General features: G+C 37.8%; 1 protein-coding gene across 2 annotated transcripts in view; it reads right to left on the reverse strand.

The window, feature by feature from the left end:
- Positions 1 to 14404, reverse strand: part of cab39 (calcium binding protein 39) — a 60339-nt gene that overhangs the window by 9658 nt on the left and 36277 nt on the right. For both annotated transcript variants that reach the window (XM_078410818.1, XM_078410817.1), the window contains exons 3-7: positions 10058 to 10222; positions 5658 to 5776; positions 3873 to 4041; positions 3568 to 3627; positions 225 to 290 (exon numbers count right to left, since the gene is read on the reverse strand). In XM_078410818.1, the coding sequence (XP_078266944.1) occupies positions 225 to 290; positions 3568 to 3627; positions 3873 to 4041; positions 5658 to 5776; positions 10058 to 10222 (579 nt within the window). The remainder of the gene's footprint in view (positions 1 to 224; positions 291 to 3567; positions 3628 to 3872; positions 4042 to 5657; positions 5777 to 10057; positions 10223 to 14404) is intronic.

A 14404-nucleotide genomic window follows, 5' to 3' on the forward strand; every position in this document is an offset into this window, starting at 1 on the left:
TTGTGATTCAGTAGTAATTACACATATCAGAGCAGCCATTTAAACTAGTATTTTGAACATCCGTGTACTGGCATTGTATGCAATTATGCCTTGAGTGCAAGATACATGTAGTGGTGCCTGGGACAATTTTACGTTCCAGCGTCTTTGCATCAACATACTTACATTTATTTTGCTAAAGTTATTAGATATTATAACTCTGCTGCTCCACGTGCAAAATGACTTACCTTCAGAGACTGCCTTTTTGTGACGTAGTTTTCTGAATGGAGCAACTTCTCATATTCGCTAAAGAACTGCAATAAATTACAGATGGTTAACCCGGTCAAGTATCATGACTTGTAATGTTAAGACAGAAGATAACTTATTCCTCTCAAAGCAGCACAAACTTATAAATGCATAGAACAATAGTAGACCAAATAACATGCCAACATATTTTCACCAAGCTCAGGTTCTGTTTCTACAAGGAAGATAGAACGATGCAAAGAATTATCACAAGAGGGCAGTCTTGTGCCAGTCACAACAGCTTTCATATACTTGAACCATTTGAATCAACTTTACCCTCGTTATTACAAGATAGATTTTTAAAGAATCCGCAAGTGATTGATAAATGTATCGTTTGAGTTTACATTAGGAAGCTCAACATTTATCTTACAAGTTTGTTTTGCAACTTTCTCCGGCACTGCTTTATCTTTCACAGGGGATAATTGTTCTAATACTTTTCATTCTCCTTTGTCACAGATCACTACCATAGAATATTATTTATGACAAAGTATTCTCAACTGATCTGTTTCTTTGTGTCTACTTTCAAATTTCAACTGCATCAAATGTGTAAAATACAAAAAATCATGAAAGGTGATTGCATTCTCATGGAAAATGGTGATGATTTAAAAAAATAAGTGGGTTACCTTTTTGTCTGGGTATATAAATTGCATGTTAACTCTAGCATCCTCAGTTTGCCATTTTATTTATTGGGCATAATAAAGCCTTCATATAATTGTTGGAAAAAAGTTAAACTGGAATTGAAGAACAATGTCCACAATGATTTATATTGAATTTTTTACGACTCAAAGTTTAACATGGTTGGAAGAAACAGGGCAGATAACTTATTCACATAATAATAGTAATATTTTTCCAACATAACATTACACAGGGACTATGTCTGCCTTAAACATGTAACAACTTTTTATAAACTATTAGCAATACATTATAACCACATATGAAATCTATTTCCCGTCTCCCACGTGCAAATATGACTAGGACGTAAACGTAGACGGGTTGGTTAGTATGTTTACAGATGACACCAAGATTGTTGGGGTTGTGGACTTGAGGACGGCTGTCAAAGTATACAGCAGGTTATAGATCAGCTACAGAAATGGGCAGAGAAATGGCAGATAGAGTTTAATCCGAGCAAGAATGAGGAGTTGCACTTTGGGAGGTCAAAGGGAAGGGGAAAATATACAATAAATGGCATGACCCTTAACAGCATTGAAATACAGAGGGAACTTGTAATCACAAAGACCATAATTCCCTGAAAGTGGCAACACAAGTAGATAGAGTCGAAAAGAAGGCATATGGTTTGTTTGCTTGCTTTCATCGGTCGGAGCATTGAGTGCAAGAGAAATGAAGTCACGATTTTTAGGGTTTTGGTTAGACCGCATTTGGAGTATTGTGTCCAGTTCTGAATGCCCCATTACAGGAACAATGTGGAGGCTTTCAAAAGGATGCAGAGGTGGTTCACCAGAATGAAGCCTCGATTAGAGGGTATTAGCTACAGGGAGAGGTTGGACAGACTTGGATTATTTTCTCTGTAAAGTCGGAGGTTGCGAGGAGACCTGATAGAAGTCTATAAAATAAGAGGCAGTCAGAATTTTTTTTCGGGGATGGAAAAAACAAATGTTAGAGGGCATAGCTTTAAGGCGAAAGGGGCAAATTTTAAAGGAGTACGTTTGTTTTAAAATAGAGGATGGAGAGTGCCTGGTACGCGACTCCGGGGGTGATAGATGAGGCAGATACATTAGTGGCATTTAAAATACTTTTGGACATGCATATGGATATGCACATCTCCTTAAAACCTTGCACCTCTCACGATACAGGCTATATTCCTTTTGATTTCCTCCTCGCTAGCTGCCATGACAATGCCATGTGCTCTCCATAAACATAAGTTACATAAAATACCTTATTGTAAAATTCCGCAATCTCCACAGAAAAAGTCCCATTTCTAACCAATTTCAATGATTCGGTGATAATGAACGAAGTTGGATTTTTTTTTTAAAGCTAGTTCACCCTTTTTTTTTTTTTTTAAGGCTTTCACAAGATATCGCTTTTTCTTGCTCAACTGATATTATCCTCTAATTTAAGACAAATTATGTGACATGTCAACATAAGAAACATGAACAGGAATTGGTGAGTCAGCCCCTTGAGCCTACTCTGCCATTCAGTAAGATCAAGGCTGATCAAATCTTTGCCTCATCGCCACTTATCCACTCTCTCCCCATACCCCTGATACAAATTAACCATCGCTACAGTAATTCTATTTAATGTCACAGGATGCAATCCATCAGTTTTAGGGAACTTGTTGATTTTCTGTCCCACAAGTTTGCTTAGTATTTTTGAGTGAGAGATTGCTCCCTGCAGCCTGCAGACAACTATTGGATATCTTTGAACTGTTTTTTAATGTGAAGACCAATCCAAAATAATTTAAAAACACTGCCTGCCTCTGTAACACTACCCCAACAATGCTCTCTTTCCCAACTATGTATATTCCCCCCTACCATTTTAACCTGTGCTAATCCCTTCTACTGGGAGGCTCTAAGACCAGAGGACACAGCCTCAGAATAATAGGACGTAGCTTTGAAAGGAGACAAGGAAGAATTTCTTTAGTTAGGGTGGTTAGTCTGTGGAATACATTGCCACAGATGGTTGTGGAGGCTAACTAATTAGGTATTTTTAAAATGGAGATTGACAGGTTCTTGATTAGTAAGGGTGTCAAAGGTTACGGGGAGAAGGTAAGGGAATGGGGTGGAGAGGGAAAGATATAACAAACAAGATTGAATGGCAGAATAGATTAGATGGGTCAAATGGCCTAATTCTGCTCCTGTGATTTATGAACTGCCACACAAGCAATGTGTGCATATCTGCCTCCCTCCCTCCATTTCAGCTCCACAGATTATGTTTCCCTCCCTAAACATCCAGTAAGTATTAGTATGTTTTAATTTACCAAACATAACAATCCAACTTCAAATTCCATTAATCTTTTCATTTAGAGTTACGGAAACATCCAAATTCAGTTGAAAACTGTGTGTAATTTAGTTGATCCTTTTCTGCAGATTAAAATTTAAAGATACTTCAAAATGCAAAAAAACTTAATGGCATACTAAGCATTGGACAGTGGAAAACACAATGATCTTTCAATCTCCTTTCCTTCTCTTCTCTCCCACACGATCAATGTTTTAGACATTCAGAGCTTTTCCAAACACCTATGCTCCTTAGATGCTATTTTAAACATGAAAATAATGAGCAAAAAGGTTATCATCGTACGTCCACAACCAAAAGCAGAATACATTTACTTACTCGGTCATAATACTGTTCTAAAAATTCTGCACTCAGTAGTTTGTGTCGTGTAAGTAAATCCTGAAGACAAATGAGATATATTATAACTTAGTCACAATGGTACAAAATTAGAATGACTATAAAGGATTAGTTTAAAAATTACTGAATGTTATACAATACTTGGAGAATGTTAAACTTGTGCAAAATTCCCTGCACTTGTGAAAAAAGGTTGCATCATCGCAGCGTTTCAATGTGCTCCCTTAAATACTTAACATGCCAGTGCAAAAATACAAAACCCAATTTCTAGAAAACGAATTTCTAGCTACCTTGAATGTAGCAAATGCATCAGAAGCAATGTCAAATGTTGACATTTCCACATATCTGAAGAAATCATAAAATGGCTCAGTCCACAGTATAATTTTTCCCAATGGTTCATGTCGAATACATTCCCGCAGCATGATGCCACAATTAAGAGCAATTTCTGGTGATTCGTACCTACAAGACAAAAATACAGCTTTGTGAAGTGAGAAAAAGGACAATTTTCCCCACAACATGCAAGATTAAAAACATTCAATTTTGAATGCCCATCTGCACAAGTTTCGAATTAGCAGCAAGGCAGTTTTATTTTACCAATAACAATGTTTTGAGCATCATCAAGAGTCTGCCTTTATATTAAATTTTGACAAGTAATGTGAATAACTATTACTTTCAATGCCACAGGCAAATGTGGATAAAAGCTTCAGTTTTCTTTCAATTCGATCTCCAAAGTACCTGTTATAATAAGTAATGCATTACAGTCCGGATTTTATTGAATATTAAGATATTCTACTTCATCTTTGGAACAGTAATGAATAAGAAAGCTGTAGAATTTATATTCAGGAACATACAATGCAATCGCTAAAGTGTCACCAACCATGTCCTCTACACTTTAATTTTAAATATAGAGGACCATAATCAACATAATTACTAACACACTGAATACCCCACCATTTCGATTTGCAAACCATTGGGAAAGTAAGGAATACATAATATTTGCTTTCACCTAAGACACCTTAGCAGGAAATAATGACTAGTGTGTTTCTTGAACAGAAGTATGTTAACAGTTCAAAATACAAAATAATTTGTAGCATCAAAATATTTTCATTTTTAGCAAGTACATGTTTGTCAGATTGTTGTTCAGGAAAACCTTGCTAAAATTTGTGGCCAAGATACAGGATACACTCCGCTGCAACAAATATTGCAATCCTACAATACGTTTTCAAATTACTATGGAAAGGTGTATACTTAATTGTCCTTTGAATTTGTTTCTAAGGTGCCTGAAATTATACCATGACATAAAGCAGTGTAAAAACTCCACAGTAAATTTCTTTGGCTGAACAAGAAGTTTAAAATTTAGTATAGGCAACATCAAGTGTTTTTTTTCTATCTGAACAGCAATTAGGATAAACATCACACCCTACAAATTTGCCGCTGCCATTCTCATGTCTGTCGAGCCATTGGGTCTCAGAATATATGCTGGTCAATGTAGGTCAGCAGGTCAAGCAGCATCTCTGAAGAACATGGATAGATGACGTTTTGGGTTGAGAACCTTCTTCAGTCTGACATCACCTATCCACGTTCGCCAGAGATGCTGCCCGACCTGTTGAGATACTCAAGCACTTTGTGTCATTTTGTGTATTAACCAGCATATGCAATTATTTGTTTCTACTAGTCAATATAGGTGAAGTTTGGTCCAGATAATAAAGCGTGCAGAAAGGAACTGCAGGTGCTGATATATACCGAAGATAGACACAGTGCTAGAGTAACTCAGCAGGTCAGGCAGCATCCCTGGAGAAAAAGGATGGTGACATTTCGGGCCAGTACCCTACTTCAGAGCGCCTGAAGAAGGGTCCCGACCCGAAACGCCACATATTACTTTTTCTCCAGCGATGCTGCCTGACCCACTGTGTTACTCCACCACTTTGTGTGTCTACTGTGATCAATATTTTGATAGCAGCCAGTTTTGCAGGTTAATCCTTGCAAACTTTGTTAACTGGAATATCTTGCAAGAAAATTATTCAAAAATACATAGCAGATCATGTTGCAAGTGTACAAGACGATAAACCACACACCCTTTGAGTAACATAAACAATATATTTTGCTGAGTACAGATGTATTCGACTGTGGGTGTGCGTGTTCCAATCTGTCTTCTCAGGATATTGTTAAAAATCTGAGCCACATCTTTCTTGCCCTGTGAATAGGAAGAAAAATAAATTAGATGTGGATTCTAAATTTGAGGAGAAATCAAGACCAGAGGCATAGCATACATAACTCCTCCAGCAAATACTGCACCATGTTCGCACTCTTGAATTCTGATAGACTACCAAAACCCAGCAAAGCTAATGAAATGTAATTGCATTGAACAAAGAACAAATGCCCTCTTGCTATCAAATCAGAAACTCAACTTCATCAGATAGTGTCTTGCAATTTATTAAACTCCATGCAAGGCAAACTGCACATCCAGATACTCAGGTTTCATTTTCATTACAGATGGAATAACACAGTACCCTAGGTTTTTCAACCCAGTGTGCTAGAAACAAGAGCAATACAGCAATAGGTGGGAACAGCAATTCAATTTGTGGCAGATGTGTTTTCCTATTAACTTGTCTTAAAGGGGAAATTAATGAAACTCCACTGAGTAACAGATTCACTTATCTGAAGCTGGACAATATTTAGTGATGAATACAAAGTCCTGGATAAGTCTGAATTAATAGAGAACATCGAACCATTGAATAAGGTTGCCAAATTATTGGCATTTTAAATTTTCCATCATTTCAACTGTCTCCACTTACCAATTTCTTGAGCATTTCCCTAGCTGCTCCTGTGTTATGCAAGATTATTTGCCCGACTTCACTTCACCTCAATCCTATAGCCAGATATGCCATCTGCCCTCTCTCTTATTACCCCTATGGTGATAATCTGTCCAATGTACACTTCAAATGTAATACTTTTTAAAAATTCATTCATCCATGAAACATCTTGATTCTTGCAACATAGTGAATTTTATTAATCATCGTTTTAAGCGTTTTTCGCATTATGTCATGCCACAATAGACTGCAAGTGTTTTTTTCCCCAGTTTACTTTGCCTGTTCTTGTCCTCCTGAAAGTCAGTATTTTTCCTCAATCCTTTCAAAATTCATTGCAGTTAAATTGTCCTTAAATATTTCTTAACTTTACTGCATTATTACAATTTTGCATGCAAGCTCCTGTATTCTTTCACCACAATCCATTCCTCCCCATATTTATTTTGCTCTTGTTCACTTTCCATGACCAGATCAAGCAGTATTCCCTTCATTTGTTGAACTACTTGCGGTCTCCAAGTATCTTGAATATATTAACTTTATTACCTGGATTTTTTTGGGCTAATCTTTTTGCCGTTAATTTGGGCAAGATAAAATCTTCCTTGATAAGGTTACATCATCATTTTACATCTACATCTATTTCCTTTCCAGTTATCACATAACAGAATCATCTAGATGCTCACATGACCCTTTGATTTTTTTCAGAATGGCTCATTCCTCCTATCATCAGTCAGGAAAATTAACTTGAGGCCTCTGTTCAGAGCAGTAGGATTGTATTAAATAGCAAAGCAAATCAGTAGCAAAGCAAGCTTGTAATACTATTATTTTTTTCAGAATAGATTTCCTTCAGAATCAACAATAAAACAAAAATAGTACAAACAAGCCATTTGGGCCCTTTTGGCTGCTTGATAAAATCAGAGCTGCGCTTTTTAACACCACTTCCCTGCACTAATTGCATACCCCTGAATGAGAAGACATTTAAAACATATCCAATAAAATAATGCCTGGCTTATTGGGAGGAATAGCCAAACCAAAGGACATATTTAGTCAAGTGAGAGAAGCCTTCTAAAATTGCTAACTTAAAAGTATAAAGAAGTCATACAACCCAAGCCTGCTTTGCTACTGGTCTGCTACTGATCAGAGGCCCCAAGTTAATGTTCCTGACCGTAATGCTCGATTCTTCTCATTCACGACTTAGGCATTTGAACTTGCTTCGCAGACCTTCCAAGGTGCAGAATTCCAAAGATTTGGAGCCTTGAGAAATTCCTCATCAGTTCAAAATCCAAATCTAGAAACTGTCTTCCAATAGATTTACTGAAAGTATTTTCCAGCACTGTTCTCAACATTTGCTGAAGTTGCTTGAAGTCATTGTGGAGCCTATTTGGGAAAGCTAATTCTTTCTATTGCTTACTTCAATATTGGATTCTGTAATTGTTGTTCATGTTTAGCTGTGGAATATTAGGAATAGTTTACAAAAAAACTTGAATTTATCTCACTGATTTTAATCACATGTTTAAAATAATGCAAAGCAGATATGAAACACAAAAACAAAAAATGGAAATGCGCAGCAGTTCACACAGTTCTGGACTTGAAACAATAAATGTTTCCCTTTCTGAGGTGCTGCCTGTCCTGCTGAGTATTTTGTTTTTGATTTTCATTCATTGCAAAAAATAAAATGCTGAAAGGAATGGATTTTAACAGTTTTTACTACATAGTACTAAAGGCAATACATTTTTGTCAATCATTCTCATGCTGATCGTGCAATTTGAAGTTAAAAAAAGATAAAGGGTCGGGTGTGCACTTTGTCAACCCAATTACTACATTAAACCCATTTCTTCTGAATTAATTACAAAAATTGATTCAAGGAAACACCCAAATTAAAAAATATATTTGGAGAATGCTGGCTATAGATGCTCATATCCATGCCCAAGTGTGATAGATTTTCAGACAACATAGGAAATTAAACGATATTGAGAACAGATGGGAAAGTCATCAACCTGAAATGTTTCTCTCCACTCAAGATGTGTCTGAGCTGCTAAGTGTTTCCATCACTGGTTTTATTATAGATTTTCAGATCCAAACTACTTTGCTTTTCAAATTACAAAATGAACCACACTACTCAAAGTAAATAACTTCGCATTTTCATACAACGTCCTCAAACTTGTTCTCGCAGATTACTTCTCCGCCTAACATTTTGTATTGTTTAGCCAGCTTCAATACCTGGCATTCAATATTTTCTTCTGCATCACTAATGTTGGTTGGAACTAATCCTGGTCCCAATGTGTAGGAAGGAACTGCAGATGCTGGCTTAAACCAAAGATAGACACAAAAAGCTGAAGTAACTCAGCGGGTCAGGCAGCATCCCTGGAGAGAAGGAATGGGTGATGTTTGGGAAACTGAGTTACTCCAGTTTTGTGTCTATAATCATGGTCCCAAACTGATCTTTGCTGCACCCTTACTCAGAATAGCATCACACCCAAAAAATGACACATTTTCTGTCAGCTGATTAACCAACTAATAGATTATACCGTACCCAGTGAAGCTTCATTTTGTAAAACACTTCATGTGGCACATTATTATATTCATATTGGTTTACTGTCATATACACCAGGATGCAATAGAATCCCTGTTTTCATGAATCTCAGAGTAAACAGTATACATACATACTTAAATACAATAAATATGACAAAGCTAAATAGTAGAATAATGCAAAGATTGAAGCACAATCTAAATTAGTGCAAAAAACCCCGAGGTACAATAAGTTAAGAGCAAGCATATGTGGAGCACCTCCAAGAAGGGGATGCGAAAGAGGTGAATGGTTCAGGGATCTGATAGAATTGGGGAAGAAGCTGTTCTTAATGTGGAAGTCCGAGCTTTCAAACTCAATCTTCTCCCAGAAGTAAAGGGAGAAAAAGGAATGGTCGGGGTAGCATATATCTTTTTTGCATCTTTGCCACTTACTTCACAATAGATTCCAGCATTTATTAAGGTGCATTACTGACAGCAGGTGCTTGAGGAACCTCCCCACTAAACCATGCTGCTCTACTGGAACCTGGTTGAGGCCTCAGTCCTGTGCAGGCACTCTTTCCGCAGTGCAATAGTTGAAGCAATCTCATTGTGTTGCCCGGCCCGTTGCATTGCCCTGTGCTACTTTGGGCATGGCTCAAATAATGATCCAGATACTATTACCGGTGCCAATCTGTGGCTTGCTCTTCAAACCTTCTTGAGGAAAAAAAATTATATACCTGTATAGCTTCTGAAAAGATTACAGCACAGATTCTCAGAATCTCAATTCTTCTCCACCCAAGATGGGCGCAGGTAGGTAAAGCCCAGGCTGAAACTTCACGTGTATATTCTCAGTGACACTATCACCTATCATACGTCATGTTACTCTCCCAATTGAATGGGCTTCTGTAGTACAATGCCAGCTAAGACAGCTGTTCCCATCTTGAATTGATTTCTGCCATGTCAGAAAACAGCTCCTGGTCATTAGTAGAAAAATCCAGGGACTATATGCACTTAATTAATAGCTCACACAAGATATAAAGCACTCCAGAAAAAGGTGTTCTCCAACTTGCACTTAATACTTCGATTTTTGTCCAATTTGTGAAAGAAAAATGAATGCAACTTAAAGAAAGCTATTTGATCATGACTGCCATTTTGCTTCTCACCTCAAAGTCAATGAGCTGCAAATCTGCTATTAAAGTACTAAGGAGGCCGCTGTTGTACAGCTCCTGTGCAAGCTGTGCCACTGTTTCAGTCTGGGGTTCTTTCTCATTTGTGCCATACAAGATCTCCTTCATGGCCACAAGATTCTTCGACACTTCTTCTGTCGCCTAATCAGAAAACAAAGACAGATTCGCTTATCATCAGCTAAATATTATTTTTAAAATATCAGATTAAAAACAATGCTATTGTTATTTAAATGTGTAATTAGTTTTTGATTTAATGGTAATAAGAGTAACTTCAAAAACTCAACCATACAATTTTACATGTGGAGGACTGTGCATTCTAGTTTTTGTAACAAATTGTGTAGAGGCAACATTTCTTTACCGCTCCATATCACAACCATTATTGATTATTGGGAATTTTGTAATAAATCAAAATTATTTATTTAAGGCAACAGGACTTGTTTCATTTATTGTACCATTTAAGATAGCACATCATGAAAGCTCTCCTTTGAGAAATTAATTGCACCAATCACACATGAGTTTTTGCCAGCTATTTCTCTCTAATACACAGCAAAGGCAATGGAGGGGCTTTGTAGCAAACACATCATTTAGCAAAATGTAGAAACAAGGAGCTGCAGATACCAAAGATAGCCATAAAATGCTGGAGTAACTCAGCAATTCGGGCAGCATCTCTGCAGGAGGAGGATGGGTGATGTTTCAGGTCTGGATCCTTCTTCAGACTGATAGTAGGGGGGTGGGGGAAATCTATACAAAATACATTTCTGAAAAATTTACCAATTATGTACAATTTTCCTTTTGTGCCTTAATCTATTATTATGAACTTTGCGCACTGATTATTAATTTTCATTTACTATTTTCACTAAGTTAAAAACAATGTTCCTGTAAAGTGAATAACTTAAAAGATATATTTTTAAAACATTCTATTTGACACAATGTAGGTGTAATCCACACAGGGAAAGCCTAAAAATGGGGCTTTAAAATATCTAACGATTGATAAAACGTTGTAAGACCCTGTGTAAGACTGCCACTTTGGCCATGGCATCTTCTTCACATCCAGAGGCAATGTCACTCAGCAGCAAATTGTCAGCAAAATAACAGGATAAGGGCTTTGCCTCTTGTGGAAGAGTGGCAAAACGCTGGAGAGTTCAGAATACAAAGTAACCTTCCTGCTGGCTGAGTGAAAAGACTCATGAACCAGCAGTTCAGAAAGGCAAGCCGCACACATGATTTCCAGGTTTCCAGATTACCAGTCAGCGGTAAAGAAGGCAAGGGTAATGCTCGCATTCATTTTGAGAGGGCTAGAATATTAAAGCAAGGATGTAATGCTGAGACTTTATAAGGCACTGGTGGGCCCCATTTGCAATATCGAGAGCAATTTTGGGCCCCATATCTAAGGAAGGGTGTGCTGGTTCAGGAGAGGGTCCAGAAGAGGCATATGAGAATGATTGGGTTAACCTAAGAAGGGCGTTTAGGGCACTGGGCTTGCACTCGCTAGAGTTTAGAAGGATGAGAGGGGAATCTCATTAAACCCTTTCAGATAATAAAAGGCCTAGAGTGGACGAGTCCAATAATAGGAGAGTCTGGAACCAGAGGACGCAAACTTAGAATAAAAGGATGTACCCTTAGAATGGAGATGAGGAAAAATTTCTATTGGCAGAGGGGGGTGAATCTGTGGAATTCATTGCCACGGACAGATGGGGAGACATTGGGGTATTTATAAAGCAGAGATTGATAGGTTCTCGATTATGAAAGGCATCAAGGGAGAAGGCAGGAGAATGGGGTTGAGAGGAAAAAATAGATCACTCATGATTCAATGGGCTGAATCTGGCCTGAATCTATTTGTGTCTTATGGTCTTATGGAACACCATATGAAAAATACAACCATAAATATAGAAGTCAGGCTGACCATTAAATCTATATTTATTATAAATGTATATTAAGTCTATAGAAATTTTACTCGCCTGCTTTGAAATACAAATCATACCAGTAATTTCACTTCATATCCGAGATGTAATAGACAGGGATTAAGAAGGATTGCATTAAGTTGAAGATCAAATTATAGAAGTAAAGGAATATGAACACATGCATATATTTTGCCTGAGCTACATTTTACAAGCAGTGTATATTTAAATAAATTGATTTAAAAAGAAGTGTTCTGGAGTGCAAGGTTTAATTTTAGTTAGATTCCAATACCTCTCAGCTTAATTGCCCTGTAAAAATCACCCTCTGTCATTTGAAATGCGTTGCTCAGAATACTTTCCATTGCTGACAACACCAAAATGACTTATCATGATGCGACACCCAACTCTTGCTCACCAATGGAGTATAATTGCTTACATTTAAAAATAAGTCAGATTTAAATAGAAAAGGAAAGCATTTTGGACAAGTACATTCACTTCTGTTTTTTTGCATGCAACGAACTACAGATTTAGAAACCTTGGATCCATATAGTTATTTCCTAGTAACATTATGTACACGTTCATATTAAACTTGGCTTATTCATTGTAAGGCCATTTCAGATCTTGGTTGGACCAGGTAAGAATTGAAGAATTACAGTGCAGCACACGAGTGAACAAAAATCGGGTTTCTGGTGTATTAGTCCAGGATCTGGATTACTGATCTGGGAACTCAACCACTGGAGATTCACTGTATTCATGCTCAAAAGATAGCATTGAGAAAATAATATTGAGCAGTATTTTCATACATAGTGTAATCTGGCAATGTAGAAATAAATTATGCATTAATCCCAAACTCAAATTCCTCCTATCTCAAAAAGTGCAGCAGCCATATCTGTTTACAATCTAATTCTAACTGCCAAAATTTACATAAACAAAATGTTATAACTGCCTAGAAACATAGAAAATAGGTGCAGGAGTAGGCCATTCGGCCCTTTGAGCCAACACCACCATTCAATATGAACGGCTGATCATCCAAAATCAGTACCCCATTCCTGCTTTTTCCCCCATATCCCTTGATTCCGTTAGCCCTAATTGTTAAATCTAACTTTCTCTTGAAAACATCCAGTGAATTGGCTTCCACTGCCTTCTGTGGTAGAGAATTCCACAGATTCACAACTGTCTGGGTGAAAAAGTTTTTCTTCATCTCAGTCCTAAATGGCATCCCCCTTATTCTTAAACTGTGATTCCTGGTTTTTGACTCCCCCAACATCGGGAATTTTTTTCCTGCATCTAGCCTGTCCAATCCCTTAAGAATTTCATGTTTCTATAAGATCCCCTCTCACCCCTCTAAATTCCAGTGAATATAAGCCCAGTCGACCCATTCTTTCATCATATGTCAGTCCTGCCATCCCGGGAATTAACCTGGTGAACCTCTGCTGTACTCCCTCAATAGCAAGAATGTCCTTCCTCACATTTGGAGACCTAAACTGCGCTTAAACTCAAATCCTCTCGCTATGAAGGCCAAGATGCCATTAGCTTTCTTCACTGCCTGCTGTACCTGCATGCTTACTTTCAGTGACTGATGTACAAGGACACCCAGGTCTCATTGCACCGCCCCTTTTCCCAATCTGACACCATTCAGATAATAATCTGCCTTCTTGCTCTTGCCACCAAAGTGGATAGCTTCACATTTATCCACATTGTACTGCATCTGCCCACTCACCCAGCCTATCCGTCACCCTGCAGCCTCATAGCATCCTCCTCTCGCAGCTCACTCTGCCACCCAGCTTTGTGTCATCCGCAAACTTGGAGATGTTACATTTAATTCCCTCGTCTAAATCATTAATGTAGGTGCTCCTCAACGTACGATAGGGTTACTTTCCGATAAACCGATTGTAAACCGAAAATATCGCAAGTCAAAATGCATTTAATACACCTGATCACGTGGCCAGAGGCTTGCTGCGGCTCGCTGCCATTACCCAGAGTTTGCACCATCGTAAAGTCGGTATATCGTACGTCAAAGCATCGTAAGTCGGGGAGTATCTGTATATATATTGTAAATAACTGGGGTCCCCGCACTGAGCCTTGCAGCACCCCACTAGTCACCGCTGCCATTCTGAAAAGGACCTGTTAATTCCTACTCTTTGCTTTCTGTCTGCCAACCAGTTCTCTATGCATGTCAATACCCTACCCTCATTATTATTAGTCTTGTATTAAGAAATTTCCTATCCCATTCAGATCTCTCTATTAAACAAAATAAGAAATGTTTATTTTTTTATCATCCAAGTTTTGGACAGAAAAATGAGAGCATCTTTCATAAATTCAAGCCATGCCAAAAGCACTTTATAGCCAAGAAAACACATGAAATACCCCACTACTGCAATTTAGTACAGGCAATTAGCAATGCAGCCAAATTGTATATAGTGAA

Source organism: Rhinoraja longicauda, chromosome 13 (assembly GCF_053455715.1).
Source record: "Rhinoraja longicauda isolate Sanriku21f chromosome 13, sRhiLon1.1, whole genome shotgun sequence".
Lineage (NCBI taxonomy): Eukaryota > Metazoa > Chordata > Chondrichthyes > Rajiformes > Arhynchobatidae > Rhinoraja > Rhinoraja longicauda.